This window comes from Epinephelus moara, chromosome 23 (assembly GCF_006386435.1).
Source record: "Epinephelus moara isolate mb chromosome 23, YSFRI_EMoa_1.0, whole genome shotgun sequence".
In the NCBI taxonomy this organism is placed as follows: domain Eukaryota; kingdom Metazoa; phylum Chordata; class Actinopteri; order Perciformes; family Serranidae; genus Epinephelus; species Epinephelus moara.
Genome location: NC_065528.1, coordinates 13738297 through 13759147, shown reverse-complemented (window position 1 = coordinate 13759147; position 20851 = coordinate 13738297). Strand labels below are relative to the sequence as shown.

Below are 20851 nucleotides of genomic sequence, written 5' to 3'. Positions count from 1 at the left end.
ACGTACATAAACGCATAAATAAAGGGTTAAACTGGCATGGTTGGTGACGTGCTGATGCTACCTGTGCTTTACAGAGTTGAGTGGTAAAATGGCTGACGGTATGAAAGACAATTTATATGTGTTATTTTTGACTGATGGTTGTCTGAGGCGGGAACCAGAGGGCAAAATCGAAGCGTAGGGAGTGGGTACTGTCAGATATGATCGATTCCGCTTTCTCTAACATCTGCTGTTGCACAGTTCAGATAAGCAACTAATAAATGATTAATAAATGAATCCCTTAAAATGTAGACTCATTTATTTCTCTTGTTTCTGTCTCTCTCTGTGTTTTATCTCTCCTCAGTTCGTGTGCACGGTGATAGCCATCCTCCTGCACTACTTCTACATGTGCACCTTTGCCTGGATGTTCGTGGAGGGGCTGCACATCTACCGCATGCTGACAGAGCTGCGCAACATCAACCACGGCCACATGAGGTTCTACTATGCCATGGGCTGGGGCATACCAGCTATTATCACCGGTGAGACTCACACACACACACATGGAAGCAGAGCAATGGAAGATGGCAGATTGTCAGGGTGCATTCATGCTGCGACTCGTCTCTTCTGAAGACGCTGTGATCCCCGTGAGAAAACGATTGAACGAGAGACAGAGGAGGAAAGTTAGGGGGGAAAACCTCAGAGGCGGATGTTATGCGGATGTCCCCAAAATGTCAAATGAAGACAAAAACAGTAGCGTAACAGTAGCGGTGAAGAAGTGTGTGTGTGTTGCTGGGGATATTCATCTTGACATGCTGCAAACTCATAAATAATTTGTTGATTTATTTGTTTTTATCACCATTTTTTATCGTCTCTCTTCATATAACTGCATCATAAAATTTCAATCATCCACTACCTCCAATTAGTACCACCTTTTTAAGCCTGCCATTTACCGCCTACTTCACTATACAACCCTTTGATGTATGATGAGATTACAGTAATATATTAAAAGCTATGCGATGTGCTGACATGTTTTGGCACCATCGGATGCCAGCAAAGCTTCCTCGAGTGGAATCTGTATTGGGACGGAGTGTGAGAGACGTATAGAGTTGCAGAGTAAAACATACAGAGATCTAAAGATGACAAACAGAGAAGGAACGAAGATGACAAATGACAGTGATGAGTGACTCAGGTGAGAGCGGGGAAACTGAAATGCAGTTGGTGGGAAATTTTGGGTGTCTGCTTGCATTTTGGCACACCCTCAGAAAGTGGAAGGTAGGAGGATAGGTGTGACAAGGGAAGGAGGAAGAAACAAGGCATAGAGACAGTTGTAACATTCTTTACTCAGATTTTTGTTTTTACTTTCTTGCTTTCGCTCTCTGTGTGTGTGTGCGTGTAGGTTTGGCAGTCGGTCTTGACCCTCAAGGTTATGGGAACCCAGATTTCTGCTGGCTTTCTGTCCATGACACACTCATCTGGAGCTTCGCAGGACCCATCTTTGTAGTCGTTCTGGTACGTGCATGACTCAAAATGATCCCAGGATATACTGGTTCTTGTTGTCCGTCTAGATCTTGAATATATAGTTGTAGATTATGAGGCATATCAAAATAAAGTACCAAAAATAGTCCTGTTAACTGTCAGATATACAAAAATGAAGTGTTGTGTTCACAAACCCTCTTCCTCCCTCTCTAAAGGTGAACATAGTGATCTTTATTCTGGCTGCGAAGGCTTCGTGTGGTCGCAGGCAGAAGGCTATGGAGAAGTCAGGAGCCATGTAAGTCACATTCATAACGGCAACGCAATGGTTTGAGTTCAAGGTCTACAAGTGCACGTCACGCACTGAGCGAGCCGCCTGTTAATCCCGCTGTCGGCAAAGCAGTTACGATTGTGCTAAGTGGCTAATGGGCATGTAGACATGTTTCAGATGATACGTCATGTTTGTAGTCGACCAATGAAGATGAGTTTACATATCACCTTGGGTTCGTCCTTCACCTTCTCAAAATGATCCCACACTGTGTCCGTCTTCCCTTCTCAGTCCTGCTCTTCGGATGGCCTTCCTGCTTCTGCTACTCATCTGCGCTACCTGGATGCTCGGTCTGATGGCGGTCAACAATGACGTAATGACCTTCCACTACCTGTTCGCTGTCTTCAGCTGCCTGCAGGTAACGGCGACTGACTAAACTGTCGTAGACCAGATTTTATCTGATAATCATCATCATCAATGCTTTCTCACTCTCCTGTTTATAATGCATCTCTTTGGTGTTCGTCACAGGGAGTCTGCATTTTCTTCTTCCACGTCATCTTCAACAAAGAGGTGAGGAAAAACCTCAAGAACGTCCTCACAGGAAAGAAGACCATACCTGACGAATCCAGCACCACAAGGGCCTCATTGCTCACGGTAAGTGAAGAGATGTACACTAATATGGCCCAGAATCAGAATCATCAGACAAAACAAAGTCATATATCTTGTTTTGTTTTTCCTCCTCTCCCTCTATCCTGTCATCCCTCCATCCTCAGCGCTCTCTCAACTGCAACAACACGTACACAGAGGACGGCCCGCTATACCGCTCAGGCATCGGCGAGTCCACCGTCTCCCTGGACAGCACGCTCAGGTCAGCCAAGAGCCGCAGCAGCTACCTGGCTTACACACTCAGGTACAACACGCTCACTGACTGCATGGCTGCTTCTACTACACTGCTGCATGACAAGTGTGTGTGTGTGTGTGTGTGGGTGTGTGTGTGTGTCCACTTCAGACCTTTCTTTATATTGTCTTTCTTTGTTCTCCTACCTGCATGTCTGCTGATGCACCAAGTGTCTCACACTTACTAACACACCCCAAACCCCTAATTTAAAGATATATATACTGCATATATCGACACACACTTTACAGGTACACACACACTGTCACTCTGTCCTTATTCTCTGCCTCAGCCAAAGCACAGATATGTTAAATTGCTGAGTTTATCTGCATTTTGAGGGTGTTTCTTTCTTTTCTTTTGCATATGCATGCTGCCACAGAATGGCACCTGCACTGTACAGTAACTCTGCTTGCATGAAGGATCATGATGAGATCTGCCAGTGCATGGCGCACGGCTTGGTTGCAAAACCCAACACACACATATAGGAAAAGACGTATCAACTCTCACTGATATGCACCAAGACAAAAGAACACACCACACTATGAATACACACTATTATGTTGTTGTGTCTGGTATGTATTGATAGATTAAGCTGCTCGCTTTGATCATGTCAAATCTGCCTTGATGCATGTTTTGTGGAACTGTAAGTGTCATGATATGAGGAGTGAAGATGAGAGAGCAAACTTTCAGAGTACAGAGACACACTGAATACATTTTAATATTTAATGTTAATGTGGCACAGCTTCAAAGCACTGGAACTGACAGATAAGAGAAATACACTGAAAGTAAACAACCTTCGTGAAGGTAGGATTTATTGCAGAGCTGCTTAAGTTTAACGCAAGGAAAGTTTATTTATGTAACATATTTCATACACAGAGGCAGCTCAAGGGGCTTCACATACTGACGACTAAACAAAACGATACAGGAATAAGAAATATAAGTACACAAAACTCGTTTTTACATAAATAATTCTAAAAAAGACGCAGTTCGAAAGAATTAATGAGTGTAAAATAAAAAGTTTGAAATAATGATAATAAAAAACACATAAAAGGCAAAATAAAGTGCCGTTTCAGTGCAAATGAAACATAGAATTTCAGTCAAAGTCTTTACCCTGTTTTTAAAGTAGTTAACATTGGTGCAAATCTGAGTTCTTCCATCAGTTTGTTCCAACAGTGGACCGGTATAAAAACTAAAAGCAGCTTCACCATGTTTAGTTCTGACTCTGGGAGCAGGTAGCTGACCTTCTCCGGTGACCTGCGAGGCCTGGAGGGTTGGTAGCAAAGAAGTGGGTCAGAAATGTATTTGGGCCCTAAGCTGTTAAATGATTTACACACAACCAGCAGTAAATTAAAGTCAATAATATAGTAGCCAGTGCAGAAGTGCAGAGATTTTCAGTCAAAAAGTATCACAACTGTGCAAGATGCAGTCAAGAAACTTCACAGGTGTGTAGTTGAGATCACAATGAAGGCTGCAGGGGCGCTGGAAGTAAGGAAGGGGTCATTGCACCACCCCAATTTACGCCCCTGGCCCACATTATTATAAGTCGTGGATCAGTACCTCTGCTGGTGTGATCCCATGACAATATGATCTCTATTTATAACTTTTTTTTTTGCTTATGGGGTGATAATCACAGTTCAAGAGGCAGGATGAACATACTATAGTGTACATTTAAATATTTTATGCAAACCTGTTATGTATTATATATAGCACCGTGTCCACTGCTCCATACTAACTCTTAACCATCCACGATGGAGGCTCCTGTGAAGTTTTAGAAGTTATACAACAGCAGGTCTTAATTTGTATGCTGTAAAATGTAATGCTTGCTGTACTGCACTGTGTAACATGTGCTTCTAATGTTATTCGTTCTGCTGCATAGAAAATATATGTGATAAATGATGTGCTATCGTATGTAGCCAAACATTACAGCAGGTAGACATGATGTAGCTGAGCTGAGGCATTTCTTCTGCCTGATTTGTTTTTAGCATTTTTAAAATGTATAAATCAACAAGTCTTTCTTATTTTGACTATAGCATACAACCATTTTCAACAAAAAAGTAACATCATAACCAGCCAGCAGAAAGCTGTTGTATTAAACTGCCTTACTCTCAGCAAGGTTTTTACCTGTTTTCTACTTACTACAGTTCAATAGGGTAGGTGATCATACTACAGACACCATAAGTGTTCATGTGTGCCTGGTATATATAGCCTAGCATTGTGTCCACTGCTCCATACTAGCTCTCTTAGCTGCTAACAATATCTTCTAGCAGTAATATCATTGATTATTAGCAATGCCCAAGGTTCCCATGGTCATGAAATTCCTGGAAAATGTATGAAATCATATTTTTAATTTTCAGGCCTGCAGAGGGTTTGAAATTAAGACAATGTTTTGGAAAGTTTTGAATATACTCATATTCATGAAAACGTTACGCGAATGGATATTTTTAAGCATGTGTAGATCGACATGTTTTCTTACTAACTAAATATTAGTATGGGGCACTTGAGCATCAGGACAAGCGTATTCTTGATTCATCTCTAAAAAGTTGACATTTTGAGCTACAGCTCTTCCTGGATATTTCATCCCAGGTTAATCTCACCCGCCCGTCTTGTACATCTGTGTGTTTGCGTGTATCACAGGCATGTTTTCATCGCCATGGAGTGGTGTTACACATAACTGGTGTCTTTAAAGAGTTTTACAGAATCAAGGTTAGGTCTGACTGTACGCCTTGGCTCGTAAAGCTGTCATCTGGGTAACGCGAGCTCGCGATGGGGTCAATGAGAGCAAAAACGCCGGAAGGGGGAAGCGGGATGGCGTGCTGCCTGTGCGAGAGGCAAAGGGGGAGAAACAGAAAGAGAGGGGAGGAGGAGAGAGGGGGAAGAGAAGGGCAGGAGACTTGGGAAGTAAGAGAGATGGGACTGTACCTGTTGAAGTGGGAATGTAATACAGACACACATGCTTCTTCCCTGTGGCACTTGGCACGTCTTCAGCTGCTTCCAGAAGTCTCTCTCAGATCAGCCTCAGATCAGGAGAGTCTCCAATAGCGTTTTCCCCTCCAGCAAACATCTCGACTCAACGTGGAATAAAAAGCCACAGGTGGAGAGGAGATTATTGCAGGTTAAGTAATAAGTCTCAAATTACCCTCCATTTATCTATCTGTGGTAGATGTTTCTATCAAGCAGCCAGTTTATTAAGTTTACCCTGATGCAAACACACCTAAACCACAATTTAATATTTGTTTAAGTCTTTGTTGAATCCATCAGCAGAGGTTTTGTAACAAGAGAAGTCTGGTGTTCAAGCTGTAGAACGTTACTCGTTTCAAACCGCGAGTTTGGGCTTGAATCAACTTCCAGAGACGCCACGCTTCCCCCTCTCTGCCTCCTCTTAATCTCCACCTTTTCTTTTCCACTCCCATTTCTACCTCATTTCCCCGTCCTTCTCCTCCATTCCTCCTTCCTGTATCTGTCTTTATCTACGAAGGGAGGAGTCTGGTCAGAAGCCCAGCGTCTCCTCAGGAACAGCTAAAGGACACACAGATCTGGACGGACCTTTGTTCCACAGGAACGGCACCAAGGGAGACGGTGAGTTTTTGTAAATGAAGTCAAACCTCTCACTCACGAGCTTGTGCACAAAGATGCATACGTCTCTTTGTTTTATTAATGGAGGTTCATCTTTCTACCCTTCCTCTTTGTCCCCCATCAGACTCTGACTCAGACAGCGAGCTGTCAGTCGACGAACACAGCTCCTCCTACGCCTCCTCCCACTCCTCCGACAGCGAGGATGACGACATCGACGTCAAGCCCAAGTGGAACAACGAGAGGCAGCCTGTTCACAGCACGCCTAAAGGTACATGGGTGGTCCTATTGAAATGAGGAAGCCTGCAACTAAAATGTTGAGGCTGACTGGAAATGTCTGCTATCATTGCTGCTCCTAATATGTCTTCTTTTCCTGTCTAGTGGATTCAGTGTCCAATCACGTGAAGCCTTACTGGCCCACAGAGGCCACCACAGCCAGTGACAGCGAGGATCCAGGCGGGGCAGAGAGGCTGAGGGTGGAGACCAAGGTGAATGTAGAGCTGCATCCAGAAAATAAGCTCAACCACATCGGCGAAAGAGAGAGGGAGACTCCCACGGAGCGAGACAAACAAACGCCTGGTAACGCCAGAGATGCGGCGCCACCTAGCCAGCCTCACAGCAACAGCAACCACCAACCAGAGCAGAGAAAGGGTAGGAGAAGAGAACTGTTTTGAATGAAGCTGAATTGATTGATGTGATTTACACTGGATTGAACTCTCTGTCTGTCTCAGGTATCTTAAAGAACAAGATCAGCTACCCTCCTCCGCTGACGGACAAGAACATGAAGAACCGTCTGAGGGAGAAGCTGAGCGACTACAACCCCCCCACCATCACCTCCCCTCCCCCCAACAACAACAACACCTCCTCTCCGCCCCTCTCCTCCGTCAACATCATGACCCCTTCATCCCGGCCACCCTCACTGGCCTCCAACGACGGCAGTCGCCCCGGCAACCACGACAACAGCTCCCTCATCAAGCCCCCTGTCGCCACGCGGCCGCAGATTCCTGCAGGGGCTCCACCGGCGAGCATCTACCGGGAGACCAACGGAGGGGTGGCAATGCACTTGAAGTCAGGGACGGTTAACGGAGGCAACGATTCTGACTCAGAGTGAGTAGCGCTCCAGAGTGTTAGCATGCAGCGATGACAAGTTTTTACTTTGCATCATTAACATATAACATCAACAATAATATAAAGCAAATGAATGAGTGTCATTTAATCATGTTTAATCTCTTTGAAAAGGATTAAAGATCAGTTTGATCGTGACTTAAAGAGTTTGAAAAAACCTTTGAACAGTCAGTATGTATCAGTTGACCTTAATGTCAACTAATGCAATAATGCATGTATCATAATACACTCAAAGAAATGATTGTCAGGTTTACATATTTCTGTTACTTACACATGAAATTTCCTTCCAACTGAGTCAAGTAATTTTAACATAAACCAACAAATTCCATTTACCATTAAATCAAATAAAACTGAGATGAATGGACTATGAGAATTTAGAAAGCTCATGGAATTAATGTAATTTACTTGCGCGAAGTTTATGTTATTACTTTGAAGAAATTCTTCGTCATCATGTTTGAAACACATTGAAATTATCAACAGTATTAGCATCTTTGCATTTGAAGTCATATATCTGTGCGCTGACCAGATGGAAGGCAGACAATCGGAGGCAAAGACGACCAGTATTGTGCAAATGCCTGTGATTTTACGGCTGTTCCATTCGATCAAACTGGGGGGAAAAAGGCCACTTTAAGTCCCGAAAATATTAGGATGCAAAAGGGAAAAGTAAAAAAACTCTCTGAGAAACTCCGGAAGAAAAAAAATCTGTCTTCAGTCTGAAGGAATGTCGTCAAGTACTATCAAACGTTAATGCTGAAGCGTTGTGTTAAACATGCTTAGAGTTGAATGTAATTTCAATGTTTCCATGTTTTTAGCCACAATTCAGATTTTTACTAGTGTTTCATCTGACCTCTGTTGGCATAGAAGGTGGAAAATAATACCTAGAGTTCGCTAACGTTACCCAGTAACATTGGCTTGAAAGTGTTGCATCCATTTGTGGAGTTGAAATGTAGAAGACATTTACTCACCCGACCAAAAACGAAGCAGTTGTTTCAGCCATGGAGCCAACCGCACACAAAATAGTCAGAGTCCTCCTGACCCTTGTACGCTTTCATCAGCTCGACGTGTAACATTAGAGGTCTGGAGGATGTGGTCATTTGTTTTGATGATCGTGTCGACACCGGGCAAATTGGTGAAGTTGTGGTAAAAATCATTTTACTTCATCATGTATGGATGTCAACCAACATGATTTAAAATTTGTCGTAATAGTCACGTGATTATTTAGTTTGATTAAATTACATAAATGGTATTTGTCGGTTTTATGTTAGACTCAGTTGGATGGAAATTTTAAATGTAATTGAAATACATACACCTGACAAAATATACCAAATAATTCCTTTGAGTGCAGGATCCAGAGTTAAAGGAACACTCTGACGTTTTGGGAAATCTGTTGTTTGCTTTTTTGCAGAGAGTTAGACGAGAAGATTGATACCGCTCTTTTATATGTACGGTAAATATTTAGCTACAGGCAGAGGCTGGTTAGCTTAGCTCAGTTTCCCAGGGAACAGGGCATACAGTTAGCCTCGCTCTGCTGTTCATCCATTTTTACTTTTGTATAGAGCAAATAAATTTAACTAAACAAATGAGACATAAGGTGTTACTTAGTGAGACTGTGTTACCTTTGGACAGAGCCAGGCTAGCTGTTTCCTGTTTACAGTCTTTATGCTAGGCTAAGCTACCAGGCTGCTGCAGGTAGCATGATTTAGTGCACAGGCATGAAAGTGGTATTGATCGTCTCATCCAACTCATTCAAGTGAGTCATCAGATTTCCCAAAATGCCTAACTCCACCTTTAACTATAGCATGAGTAATATGACCATCCTGCTTAAATGCTGCATGATGACTTCCTGCATCCCTGCATTCATTTTCACCTTGCACGTTCTTTCTCCCTGCACCCTTCCTGCATCCCCCCCGTCCCTCCTCTTCCCCTCCCTGCGTGTCCTCCATTAACAGCGGCAGTAACGAGACTTCGATCTGACCTGTTAGGAAAACCCAGACCAGCCTGCCCTTGTGAGAGAAGGAGCAAAGAACCTGCTGGGGGAGGAGAGGAAAGGAGGAGAGCCATGAGGACGGGAATAAAAGAAAAGAAAACTGAAGACGGGCAGGGTGCTGCAGATTGGGTGAAAGGGGAGGAAACAGTTCCCCACGCCTGATCTGTCCATCCACCCCTCCTCTCATGTTCCCTCTCTCTGGAGAGCAGTATTAATTGCAGACTTTAAGACTGCCTGAGACAAGAAAATAAGCAGATAATGAAAAAATGTGAGAAAACAATAAAGGGAATGCTGGACTGTACCAAGAGAGGAAGCAATGGAGCCACGTGTGCCAAAACCACTGTAGGAAACGGGGACGGAGAGACAGAAGATGAAGAATTTCCCCCAGGATGCATTGCAAGCCCCAAAACGATGTTCCTCCGTGGTGGTTATGTTGCCCTGTTAATGGGTAAAGTTAGGAAAGCTGGAAAAGGCAGATGAACAATCACTGTGCATGAACTCAGACTCAGATACATGCTGGTACATTTGTAGTCCTAAAGGATTTCAAGGACTACAAGTCCCATCAGGCACAACCTGCTGTCTCACTGACTATCGGACACATCCAACGGCACTATCACACACCAAGTGCTCTTTTTTTTTGTTTTGTTTTTTACTCAAAGAAAGGCTTCCGCGGCCTCTCAATGCAGTGCATTTAGAGTGTAATTAACATGTAGATATTGTTAAAGGTGAAGAAGAAATGATCTATTTTGTATGTCAGCCGTAGCGAGGACAAGTTTGTCGACTAAAAATCATTTGCCTGTGTTATTCCAATGGTGAAAATCACTTGATATGCTGGTTTAATAGACTGAGAACAATCCTGAATCAAGGCCTTACACAAACAAACACACACCATCTCAACCTGTCGTGGGCTTTGCAGAGATCCGCCACACTCTCTGGCACAAACACATAACGGATGCTGTTATGTTTGTGTGTGAGAGCGACCTAGAATATCCAAAGTACATGCACACACAGTACAGTGGGCCTAAATGAACATCAGTTATGTGGAATGGAGAGGGATCGCCCCTCCTGTTGAAAACTCAGTTTTCCTGTTCAAGCACTATAAACCTGAAGCCTTCTTTTCCAGTGTCCTTCCTGCCTGTTTGTCCGATGCAACACTCTCCTGGTTACCAAAGTCATGAACTACAGTAAATGTGCACATTAGGGTTGGAGTCAGGTTCACTTTTAACTCACTTTTCTTCCAAAATAGGGGGCAGAGAAAGACGTTTACTGGTCTTTGGTGGCATTGAAATACAGCTCAGGATTATAAGTTATCTTAAAGGAATAGCTCAAGTGAGGTTTTATGAGGTACTTATCTATATTCTGTGTATTACTTTAAGTAGATAGCAGCCAGTACATCCCCATTTTGAAGAAACAGATGCTACAGAAGCTAAGCAATGTACTCTTGTGGATGGGGGCTGCAGCAAAACACATTTTAGCCAGCTAAAAGAAAACGCCTAAAAATATCTAAATCAGTTTGAATGTACGCCATACCTGCAATATTTTCACTGCTTTTCCTTTCCATCAGACATCGATTTCTGACATGGCTCTGAAGCCATATATCGCTTTCTTTAATGCCAGACTCATTGTGGAGAAATAGTGATCACTGAACACAGGAGTTGCTGTTCTACAGCTGCCTTAAGGGGGATTTATACTTGTGCGCCAGAGCCTACACACACGACCTACACCATTGTAAGCATTTCTACTTGTGCGGTGGTGTGTCTGTGTCACTCTGCAGTTACTCCTCCAAACCACTAGTCGGCGATGGGGTTTCTGTGAAGTGCTGTAAAGTTGAGGTGACTCAAAACATGCCCAAAACACACATTAAACACACATTGAACATGGCTTAATAGAGACAGTTTCAAACACAAGTACACAAATCAGCTTCACTATAACTCGCAGCATTCACAGACATCTGGACACATTTTCCCCACAAATATAACATGCTAACGTTATTAGCTCAAGCCTATGGCATTTTACATTGTATAATTTAGCCTAGCGGCTACAGAACTTTTTCCTCTTTTCATATGCAGCCAGGTACAGCAGCAACATTTGATAAAGGTAATGTTACTGTACAAATTCGGCTCCCTTACAACTCACAAGGTTCACTGACAAAACAACTGTCTTATACTAAACACGTTTTCCAAACAAATGTGACATGCTAACATTATTAGCACAAGCCTATGGCATTTTACTCTGTATAAATTAGCCTAGCAGCTAGCAGACTTTTCCTCTGCTCATATGAAGCCAGGATAAATCACACACAAGACTTAAAATGCTATTTTTATGGAGGCTTTATTGTCTTCACAATTTATTGTTTCTTATCCGTGAAATTAAAGTAAATAAAAGCTTTGTTTCCACTGAGGGAAATGGTTTCAGCTTACAAACATAGACAGGAGGTCTGCGTTGCCGCGACGTGTAGTTGCATTTCTGGAGAAGTGCACATCAGGCTACAGCGTAGGGTACGGCATAGGCTCTTCGACGTAGAGCCTACGCCGTAGACAGGCATCAATTTGACGCACAAGTATAAATCCCACATTAATCAGTTAGTTTATGTGTGTTATTGTGTTACACTGGCGTTTAAAAGGGTTAATATGGATTCACCAAAGTCGCTAGCTAGCTGTAACAAAGTCTGATCGAGGCAGCAGTACACCAACAGCTCCCATGTTCAGTGAGCCAAAATTGCTGTTTTTATCAACGGAGCTTGGTGGCTTTGACGGGAGAACAGATAGAGAACTCCTGCCTGCTTCTCTTAACTTGGGGGTGTGCTAACTGCCATCTACAGTAGATAATACAATGACTATGTATCAGTGCCTTATACAACCCTACTTCAAAAAATCGTAACTATCCCTTTAGGATCTATGCTTTTCAAGCACTCGCTAATAGATTTCATGTTTTTTAAGCATATTTTTAATCCAAAATTGACACTAAATCACTCAATCAACATCGATTCAGTATGAATTTTAAAACGTTTGAGTTCAAAGTGAAAAAGATGCCAACCCTGTGCATTCTGCAGCTAATATTAGGCAACTTAAAGTCTTGTTTACCACTCACTGAATGCCTTTGTACCATATGTACAACCCCAGTGTTTTGCCCTCCTGTAATCAACGCTGTTGATACATGTGTTTTTTTATTGATCCGAGACACTGGAAATGTTTTGTAACATAATGTATATTTATTTTTTATGGTTTTAAGACACTGGAAAGAAAAGATGATTGTGACTGTAAAATTAAAGATGACATGATGGATTTTTAACTGTGTTGTGCAGCCTATTGTAGTACATGTCTGTTGCCTGGAAGGAAGTGTGGCGTGTAGAAACGTGCAGTGCTCATGGGAAATTAGGTAACTTTTTTTGGCTCCGACAAGTGGTGAGTAACAGAAAGTGTTACTCACTTATATCACAGTTTTGCTCAGGAGCAGGTGATCACATGTGTATACAGTGTCTAGAGTCATAAATAGCACTACAGATATATATATATGTTTTTTTTACTTTGGGGTACATGGGCCACATGAGATTTTTTTCCCCACAACTTTAACTTTGATTGTTGCTTTTTTAGTCATGAATAATTCGTTTTTATGAAGAAAACCTTTTTAGGAGTTTTGTACTGTATGTTTAGGTAATAAAGTATTCCTATTTTCATATCAGGGAGAGAATAATATTATGGATGGAGGGACAGAGACACCAGATTTCAAACAGAGGCGCACCCTGCGGTGCTGTGTATACTATGGAGATGTTGTCCTTACAAGGTAATGTATGGGGAGAACAGTCTTACTGTCTCTATGTGTCCTGTGCCAAGTGGTCAGAGCCCCGCTCACTATCAGAGAACAGCGCAAGTCAGTTTACTGTAGGAGTGAGAGGTTGAACCTTAAACATAAGAAGCGTGTGTGTGTGTGTGTGTGTGTGTGTGTGTGTGTGTGTGTCAAAGTGGGTGGGTGGTTGGAGGTATGGGTGTATCTGTCTGGGTGACTGTGTTAATCCTCATAGAACAATGGTGGCAGCCGGTCCTATTAAATCCCCTCACTTTGATCCAAACCTTGCAGGGCACACACATTTACACACAGTCTATGGAAGGAAGTAATTGCATCACACACGCACACACCTACACACACGATTGTTTCACTGTTGCTGTTTTTAAAAATATTTTTCAGCTGAAGGAAGGACTGAACTCTTTTTCGGGTGAAAATATTCACCAATGGAAGTATGTTCCACTAAATAATCAAAATTTGCTTGTAATCCAAAATTAGCCTATTGTTTTTTGAGAAGCGTACTTTGTGCACAGTCAGGTATCCATAAAGCGAATTTGGTGTCTCCAAGGCAACATGAGTTGCCTTGGAGACAACTCATGTTAATTTCATATTTTTTGAATGTTGTGGCTCAGGCGAAAACCTTGTATGTTGACAACCATTACTTTTTAGAAAATGAGAAAAACCCTTCTATGTTCTATGTTTCCTGCTTGGTTGAGCGGGAAACATGGAACCCGGGAAACATAGAACTTTTTTTGTGTAAGCAGGGAACATAGAACCTTTTTTGCAGGGTTAACAGGGTTAAGTGGGGAACATAGAACCCGGGAAACATAGAACCCGGGAAACATAGATACGCTCCCGAAATATCACATATGACAGCCCCTAATTATCATATCCTACACTTTTTACATGGATTGAACAAACTAGGTTTAACATTTTAGTTAGTGATATACCTTTGTTATCCCCTGCTTCCAGTCTTTGTGCTAAGCTAAGCTAGCCAGCTGCTGGCTGTAGCTTCAAGAAAGCGAACAAGCATTTGCAAAATGTAAACTGTCAAACTAAAGTACTGCTTTAAATATTCAAAGCGCATCTGTGACTCAGCGGTTTTCTGCACATGGCTCAAAATGGAGGTAGCTGAGCTGGCAGCTAGTAGCTAATGTAGTGAACAGTGCTAACAATAGCAAAGGTGGTGACAGAGATATAAGTGTTAATGTGGGGGGGAACCAAAGGTTGAGCACTGTCAGTAGTAACAGCTGTAGGAGCACATTGCAGAGCAACAGCAATTAGCTAGCCAGTGGGCTACCAACACAGGACAAAGAACAAAGAAGCTCAGATGACAACACACAAGGAGGTAGCGTGACTTCATTTTCTGGGCAGGGCACCATAGAGTGCTTCAGGTAGGAGGTTTTTCTGTAGGCTGACATGGAAAAGTTCATGAATTTTGATTGGTGAAATGTGAATTTGCTTTACAAATTAGCTTCCTGAAAGAAGTTTATTGATGAGGTAAAAATTTCTACATTGTTCAACACAAATCTTCCATAAACTTGCCACTAAATATACTTTACAGTTCGTAGTAAGTCACTACAAAGCCCTGCACTGAACTTTTCCCCTACATTATCTACATTTTTTTCCACAGCTCAGGCCACATTAAGACCTGGCACTTTGCTCTGGCATTCCAAAGTAAGCCATCTATACGCAGCCCTTCATTTTTAATGTTTGTCTGTAGGAATTTGTCTTCAGCCATATGTACCAGATTAGCCGAGATGCACTTAGGAGGAGGCAGATCAAAGAGCTGGGGAGAGGTAAAAGGTTGCTGAGGTCAGACAGGACCATGAACGCTCCTTTTGCTTAAACCAGGGGGAAGATGTAAGTGCATGACATCACTACGAGGCCTTCTCTTCTCTATCCACGTCTTAGTATAGATAAGATAAGTGTACTCTTGTTATTGGTGTCCTGTTATTTGCAGGGTTAGTTCCTGGAAATGGTAACTGTGCCAAGTCCGTCACATAAACACGCACACATACAGTCTGCTGCCCGACAGGTATTGCCAAGTATATTATAGTCAGCAGGCAGAGTGAAAGGTTAGAGGGGAGGGTCAGGTTTCACAAGTCTATTGGGCGGTTAGTTGTTATGGCAACTGAAGCCGGTACTCTCCCCAAGTGACATAAGGTACAAAGATGAAGTAAGGAGTTGGAATAGAGGTCAAAATATGACTGGTGGTGGGATTAGTCATCACAATCATGACACATGTAGGTAGTAAGTTCACAGTAGCTACACTTTGCCTGCGTTCCATATCTTCTCAATGACATTTAATCAACTTCTACACCAGTAAGAAGGCTGTAAAACAATTACCATTTTGTCAGATGTTCAGTATTTCACTTTGGAAAGTTGGGAAATTTGGAAAACCTTTAACTTGAAACTTGAGGAGTTGAGTAGGCACAAGTAAATAGTCTATCAGTGTGACCCTCTGCCCTCCTCTTTATCTCTGTTCCATCACAGCCAGGCAAGCTAAATAATTCAGACTCATCAGGGCCACAGTTGGCATCCTAAAGAAACGACTGTGCTGCTGAACAAGACCAGGCAGGAGATGGGACGACGACAGATCCAATTGTGCCATCTACTGGTGAAGAATTTCAAACTATGTAGGCTGAGTGTTCTTCTACCTTTGTGCTTGTGAGATCAGTTATTAAAACCATCAAAGGTTGAGAGAAATCCCTTAAAGTGACTGTAACTTTTTTTTAAGAAGAATCAAGCCTTTTACAAACAAGAAGTTGAATTCATAAGCAATTAAACGCACCATTGCAGTGATATTGCTGCTACAGCCCTGCTTGCTCTGTATGAGTAGTTCATGGTGGCTGATGTTAGCTAATGGTGGCTAACTTTAGGTACATCTTGCTTTGTATGTAGTTTGCTGATTCTTCTGTACTTGTGCTCCTGTAAAAGTATGTTTTAGCATTTTCCAGTATCTTCTAATTGTCACTTGTGTCCACAGTGCCCACTGGAAAAACTTAAAACTTAAGTAAAACCGACGTATCTCTCCATAACATGGAATATTAATGGCTAATTAAGCAATAAAGTTAGCATGTTTGCACTTCCTGATCCTTTGTCTGAAAGTCAATGGGTTTTTAGTTCCATGCCTGAATTGAGCTTAAGAGACTTCTATGTCTTGCACTACAGCATAAGATATGTCAGTAAATACAGCACTTGTGAATTTTCTTGAAAAAGGCAGGTGCTAACAAGTGGCTAAACGAGACTACAGAACATGTAACTGTAGTGTTGTCTAGTTTGTTTTTAGCCAAACGTTAGCTTTTTGCTTCTGGCAATTTTACGCTTCAAAAGTCATTAAAGTGGTAACCCTAGTGAGGGTCTTGCTGAACGAAATGTGTAAATATCATAAACTTTTGTTTGCCATGGAGCGAATTTTCTGCAATAATCCCAAAAACCAATGGAAATGTCACCTTGGCTTTTTGTTAAGGGAACCAGGGCGGTGCTAAATTCCGAGTTCGTCTACAAAAAACATCACCCGTGCAGCTCTGTTGGTATCATACATTAAGAAGTTTAACAGTTAAAACCTCAACTCAACTTAGCTTCATCAGGACTCTGTGGGTGTGGTTTGATCACACCTGATTGACAGTGGCCTGGCAACATTAGCAAACAACCCCATGACTGTTGATTAATTTGATTTAAAAGCTAGCTGATTGCTGTGGGGAAATACATTACATCACTGCTCACCAAAAAGCAAAGACAGAAACTCAGAAGGCATTGTTCTAACTTTTGGCAAAAATTTTGAGTTCAAGTTGGAAACCCAATGCTAATATGAAGACACTTCTTGAGAAAATGTGTTTTCAGGGGCTTTAAAACTGACCAAGTAGCTGTTTGTTTTAAGAGCTAGTGTACAGTTAAATGATAAGGTGGACTGGAAGAAGCTGCACCAAACCCTGCCTTTTGTAGCTGTAAGAATTATATGGTAAAATGTGGCAAAAATAATTTAAAAAAAAGGCACTTTATAAATAGCTTTTATAAAATCAAAATTTCAATTGAGCTTGACCTGCTGTAGCTTGAACTAGATCCTTGTTGCTCCCTGTATGGGTTAACACTCAACCGGGGCCACACCCCCGATTGGGTATTTGCCTTGCAAAGTATCATATGCGTCAGAAAATAATTATCACCTCAAACTGGATATGGGTGGTCCTTTATGATAGACACACATTTACAATTGTATTTACTGTCGATGGCTGAAACCATTTTTTCTATGATACAATATGATACAGTAAAACATCGGCTTTGGGTAGGATAATGGTCATACTTTAGATTAGTGTAGGATTAGGAGATACACAAGTAGAGATTAGTTGAGAGAAGAAGCAGCACTGACATAATGCTGCATACAGAATGACCCAGGTAGTGTCAAAAATAGAATGTGGTCAATGGAAGGTCCTCAAAAATATAGTAATCCAAACACCATTGAAAGCAATACAACTTGGTAGAATTCAAACAGCTCCTTTCAAATAAGTCCTGCATAATTTTTTTTTTGTTAAAATACATTGGAAAAAGTCTTTGTTCTGAATCATAGCTAACTGTTTACTTGAAATGGTAAAATGTTAGTAGTCAATCAAGCATCTTATCCAAACAGTTTTTTTGCATCAGCAGTCTCGTCATCCATCCTCCCCTTCCTCCCCACTGTTCTATAATTGACTCTGGATGCTCCGCCAGTTGCATAAGACACGTGTGGTTGTGCAACCCTCTAGAAAATACTGATTTGGGATTAAGAGAGTTATTACAGGGTTTCCAAATGAACGCAGAGGAAGGATTTGGGAAATCTCAACAGTGGTACTTTTGCTAGAAGACATCTGAAGAGGATCACAGCCCCAAAATCCATTGTGTGTGTGTAGATGTGTGTAGATGTGTGTAGATGTGTGTGTTAAGCATGACTAAGGGGAATCCCATCTAAAAGCATTAGTCCACTTGTTTGCTGCACAATCTCTGATGACTGCACAGACCCTGAGTGGTTTCTCATTTAAGCTTATAGTAGTTACAGATCACGATGCAGTGATACAGTGGCGGCTTCCGAAATATCCTGCAAGAGAAAAGAGGCCTTAAACACAGAGACAGACAAGGAGACAGACAAATCCCCCGTAATCTTAATTTAACTTGGGAAAAAGATATTCATGTTGTCATTGTGCATTAGCAGGAGGAACACAACACTTACTGCTCACTGTGAACAATCATCATGAACAGATATCATGACGGAAACATTTACATAGATTTTTCATGCTAATCTATGAAAAGACTAAGCCTTACAATTACACATAACATAGTCGAAAGATCTAATATTCTGTCTTCCTCATGTATGTAAATAGTATTGCCCTAAAAATTTGTGTTGTACGTTGAATCGACACCTCCGTGACACCATATCAACAAAAAATTTATATGATAGGTCATTGTCTTGAATTTGAACACACCAGTTAAGCCTTCGATCTGGAATAACTGACTTTTTTGGCCACTTGGGGGCAGCAGAGAGATGCTGTGTGAACACAACGCTGACTTATATTATCAAAAAGAGGCCTATTTACACCAGCATTAGATAGTTAGCAATATTAGCATTCATTTGGAGTCGTGTTTCTGGAAAGTGGCAACTTCCTGGGCTGAAAAATGAAGCCACTAGGAAGTGCCAAAATCTGCAGTTCCTCTAATGGCCACTTGAGGGTGGCTCGAAGAACAAGTCAAACTCAATAGACCCCCATGTTAAAATGGCCAACTTTGCAGCAGAAGTAAACATGTTTACAGCCTGGTACAAAAACGGTTTTGGTCTCATTAGCTAATTTCCCTGTTCATGACAACTGCACTGGGGTTAATTTTTTATGTGTTTTAAGTGTTTAAATGTTGTTAAGATTTAAAATGATGCATATTTAAGGGCGTGGTCCCTTTGAGTCACATGCTGTCTAATGCTGATCCACCCCTTGCTCCTCCATAGCTCCACCCTCTCGTCCAAATATGGTCACTTCTGACTCCAAAAATCCAAGATGGCGACGGCCAATGCCAGACTCAAGGCTTTAAAACAGGAGGTATCTGACAAATGTGAGTCCAACATTCACACTCTTTTAGCTCTGTTTTTGGTCTCCGCCAACTCCTGTGAAAAATATCTGGCTCTTTAGCTGCTATATGCTCCATAATTTTCACTAGCAAGGTGCTAACTTTGTCAGCATAGCATTAAGTTCGTTTTTTCTTTGTTTGTTGTTTTGCTTAAAACAGAAAACCATGCTGATGAGAGCAAACCACAGCAGCAAAGTTGCTGGCCTTAAAACCAAAAAATGAACCCTCAAACAAAGAAGTATTTATGTGTTGCATTGTAAATATCAAATATTGATTATCGCTGCTTTAATGAACTTCAGTTTACATAGTCCTATGCTGCCGCGAGATAAAAACCCTCAGTGTGTTTGTGTGAGCCTATAATTGTGCAGGAATCCAAGAGTGCTTTTAAATGGCAAAACTCTACCGTGCAATGTACAGTACTTCAGTGAAGTGGTGCCCTGCAGTTCTTTAGATAGCACTCTGCATTAATGTGGAATGATAGCTACAGTAGATAGTATTCCAATGTGTGGTAACAATGAATTGCCTATATTGCATGCTAGAGTCTCGCTTTTTACAGTTTCATTGCAGCTTTTCATATTATCTGATTAGTACTGCAAACATTGTACCATAAGAAACGTCTCTAATGGACTAAATGTCCCTTTTCTGTTGTCTAAAGGTCTGCAGTGCTAATGAACTAGACATGGAAAGTCCTCTCTGTCAGTGCCTCCACATTTGCCTAGACAAATGTGAAGGCAGGCTAAAGGTATACTGCCTCTCTTTAGTCTTCAGTAGCAGCTAAAACCTCACAAACATGGATTTCCCGCCAACAGAAGACGCACCTGGGAGACGGTACGTTTTTTTCTTGTTTTTAAATGCTGAAATCAACCTATGGCAGAAAGAAATTATGGCAACCCTGGAAAGTCTGATCCTCTTTTGTGCTAACATGTTGACTTGCATTGCAGGCTGCTCACAGACAGTGTGTTTGTGAGGAAGAGGAGGAGGTGACGACGTGACAGCCGCAGGACAACCAGGCCAAAGCTCCATTGAGGACAAGACTACACCGATCCCCACTGGCCTCATTGGTAGTCTGACTCCATACATAGAGAGCACTTGTGATTACTTCCCCGTAATCTATGGTCTCATCTCAGGGGTCAGGAGTCAGTTGACTCCTGTTTCACTTTCTCTATCACTTTCCACCCATTGCACTCTCCTGTCCTTCAAACCCCTCTTCTTCTTTGTCCATTTGATCCCAAACTCATCGCACTGTAAGTACAGCGACTAGAGGACTGTCAGAGGAATCACATATCTCAAGACAACTTCATCACTCTGAAACACGATTGCTGAAATTGAGGGATAAGTGGGACTTCGTTGAAGACTCCTGGATTCTGTTACTTTCAGAAGGCAAGAAGAATCTCCCGGACGAACAAAACCAACATGCAAAGGTAAGCACTTCAGAAATGGTCATGTTTTTCACATTTAAATTCTATTGTCAGGATTTGTGGGTAACTTGATTTGCAGGAATAATAAAGTCCCATTTACCTATTCAGCCTACTTAAACTCATTGACATATTTTAGACATTAACCTTCAGTAGACTTTTTAGGAGGCCAAATACAGATGAGGGAGGAACCTTTAAACTTGACTAATACATTTTACCTACTTGTTTAGACTGACACAATTTGTTATTTAGGGTTAGGCCATCGGTTATAA

At 41.8% G+C, this 20851-nt stretch overlaps 1 protein-coding gene across 5 annotated transcripts in view; it reads left to right on the top strand.

The window, feature by feature from the left end:
* The window catches only part of celsr1a (cadherin EGF LAG seven-pass G-type receptor 1a), a 119431-nt gene extending 106835 nt beyond the window's left edge, over nt 1-12596 (top strand). For 2 of the 5 annotated variants that reach the window (XM_050036166.1, XM_050036163.1), the window contains 11 exons: nt 341-515; nt 1373-1485; nt 1668-1747; nt 2009-2135; nt 2246-2371; nt 2491-2627; nt 6088-6188; nt 6310-6453; nt 6564-6833; nt 6914-7289; nt 9290-12596. In XM_050036166.1, coding sequence (XP_049892123.1) covers nt 341-515; nt 1373-1485; nt 1668-1747; nt 2009-2135; nt 2246-2371; nt 2491-2627; nt 6088-6188; nt 6310-6453; nt 6564-6833; nt 6914-7289; nt 9290-9317 — 1677 coding nt within the window. In that variant the 3' untranslated portion in view covers nt 9318-12596. Of the gene's footprint in view, nt 1-340; nt 516-1372; nt 1486-1667; nt 1748-2008; nt 2136-2245; nt 2372-2490; nt 2628-6087; nt 6189-6309; nt 6454-6563; nt 6834-6913; nt 7290-9256 lie in introns of all 5 variants that reach the window. The other 3 variants (XM_050036167.1, XM_050036164.1, XM_050036165.1) reach the window with 2 other exon arrangements.
* The last annotated feature ends 8255 nt before the right edge of the window (nt 12597-20851 follow it).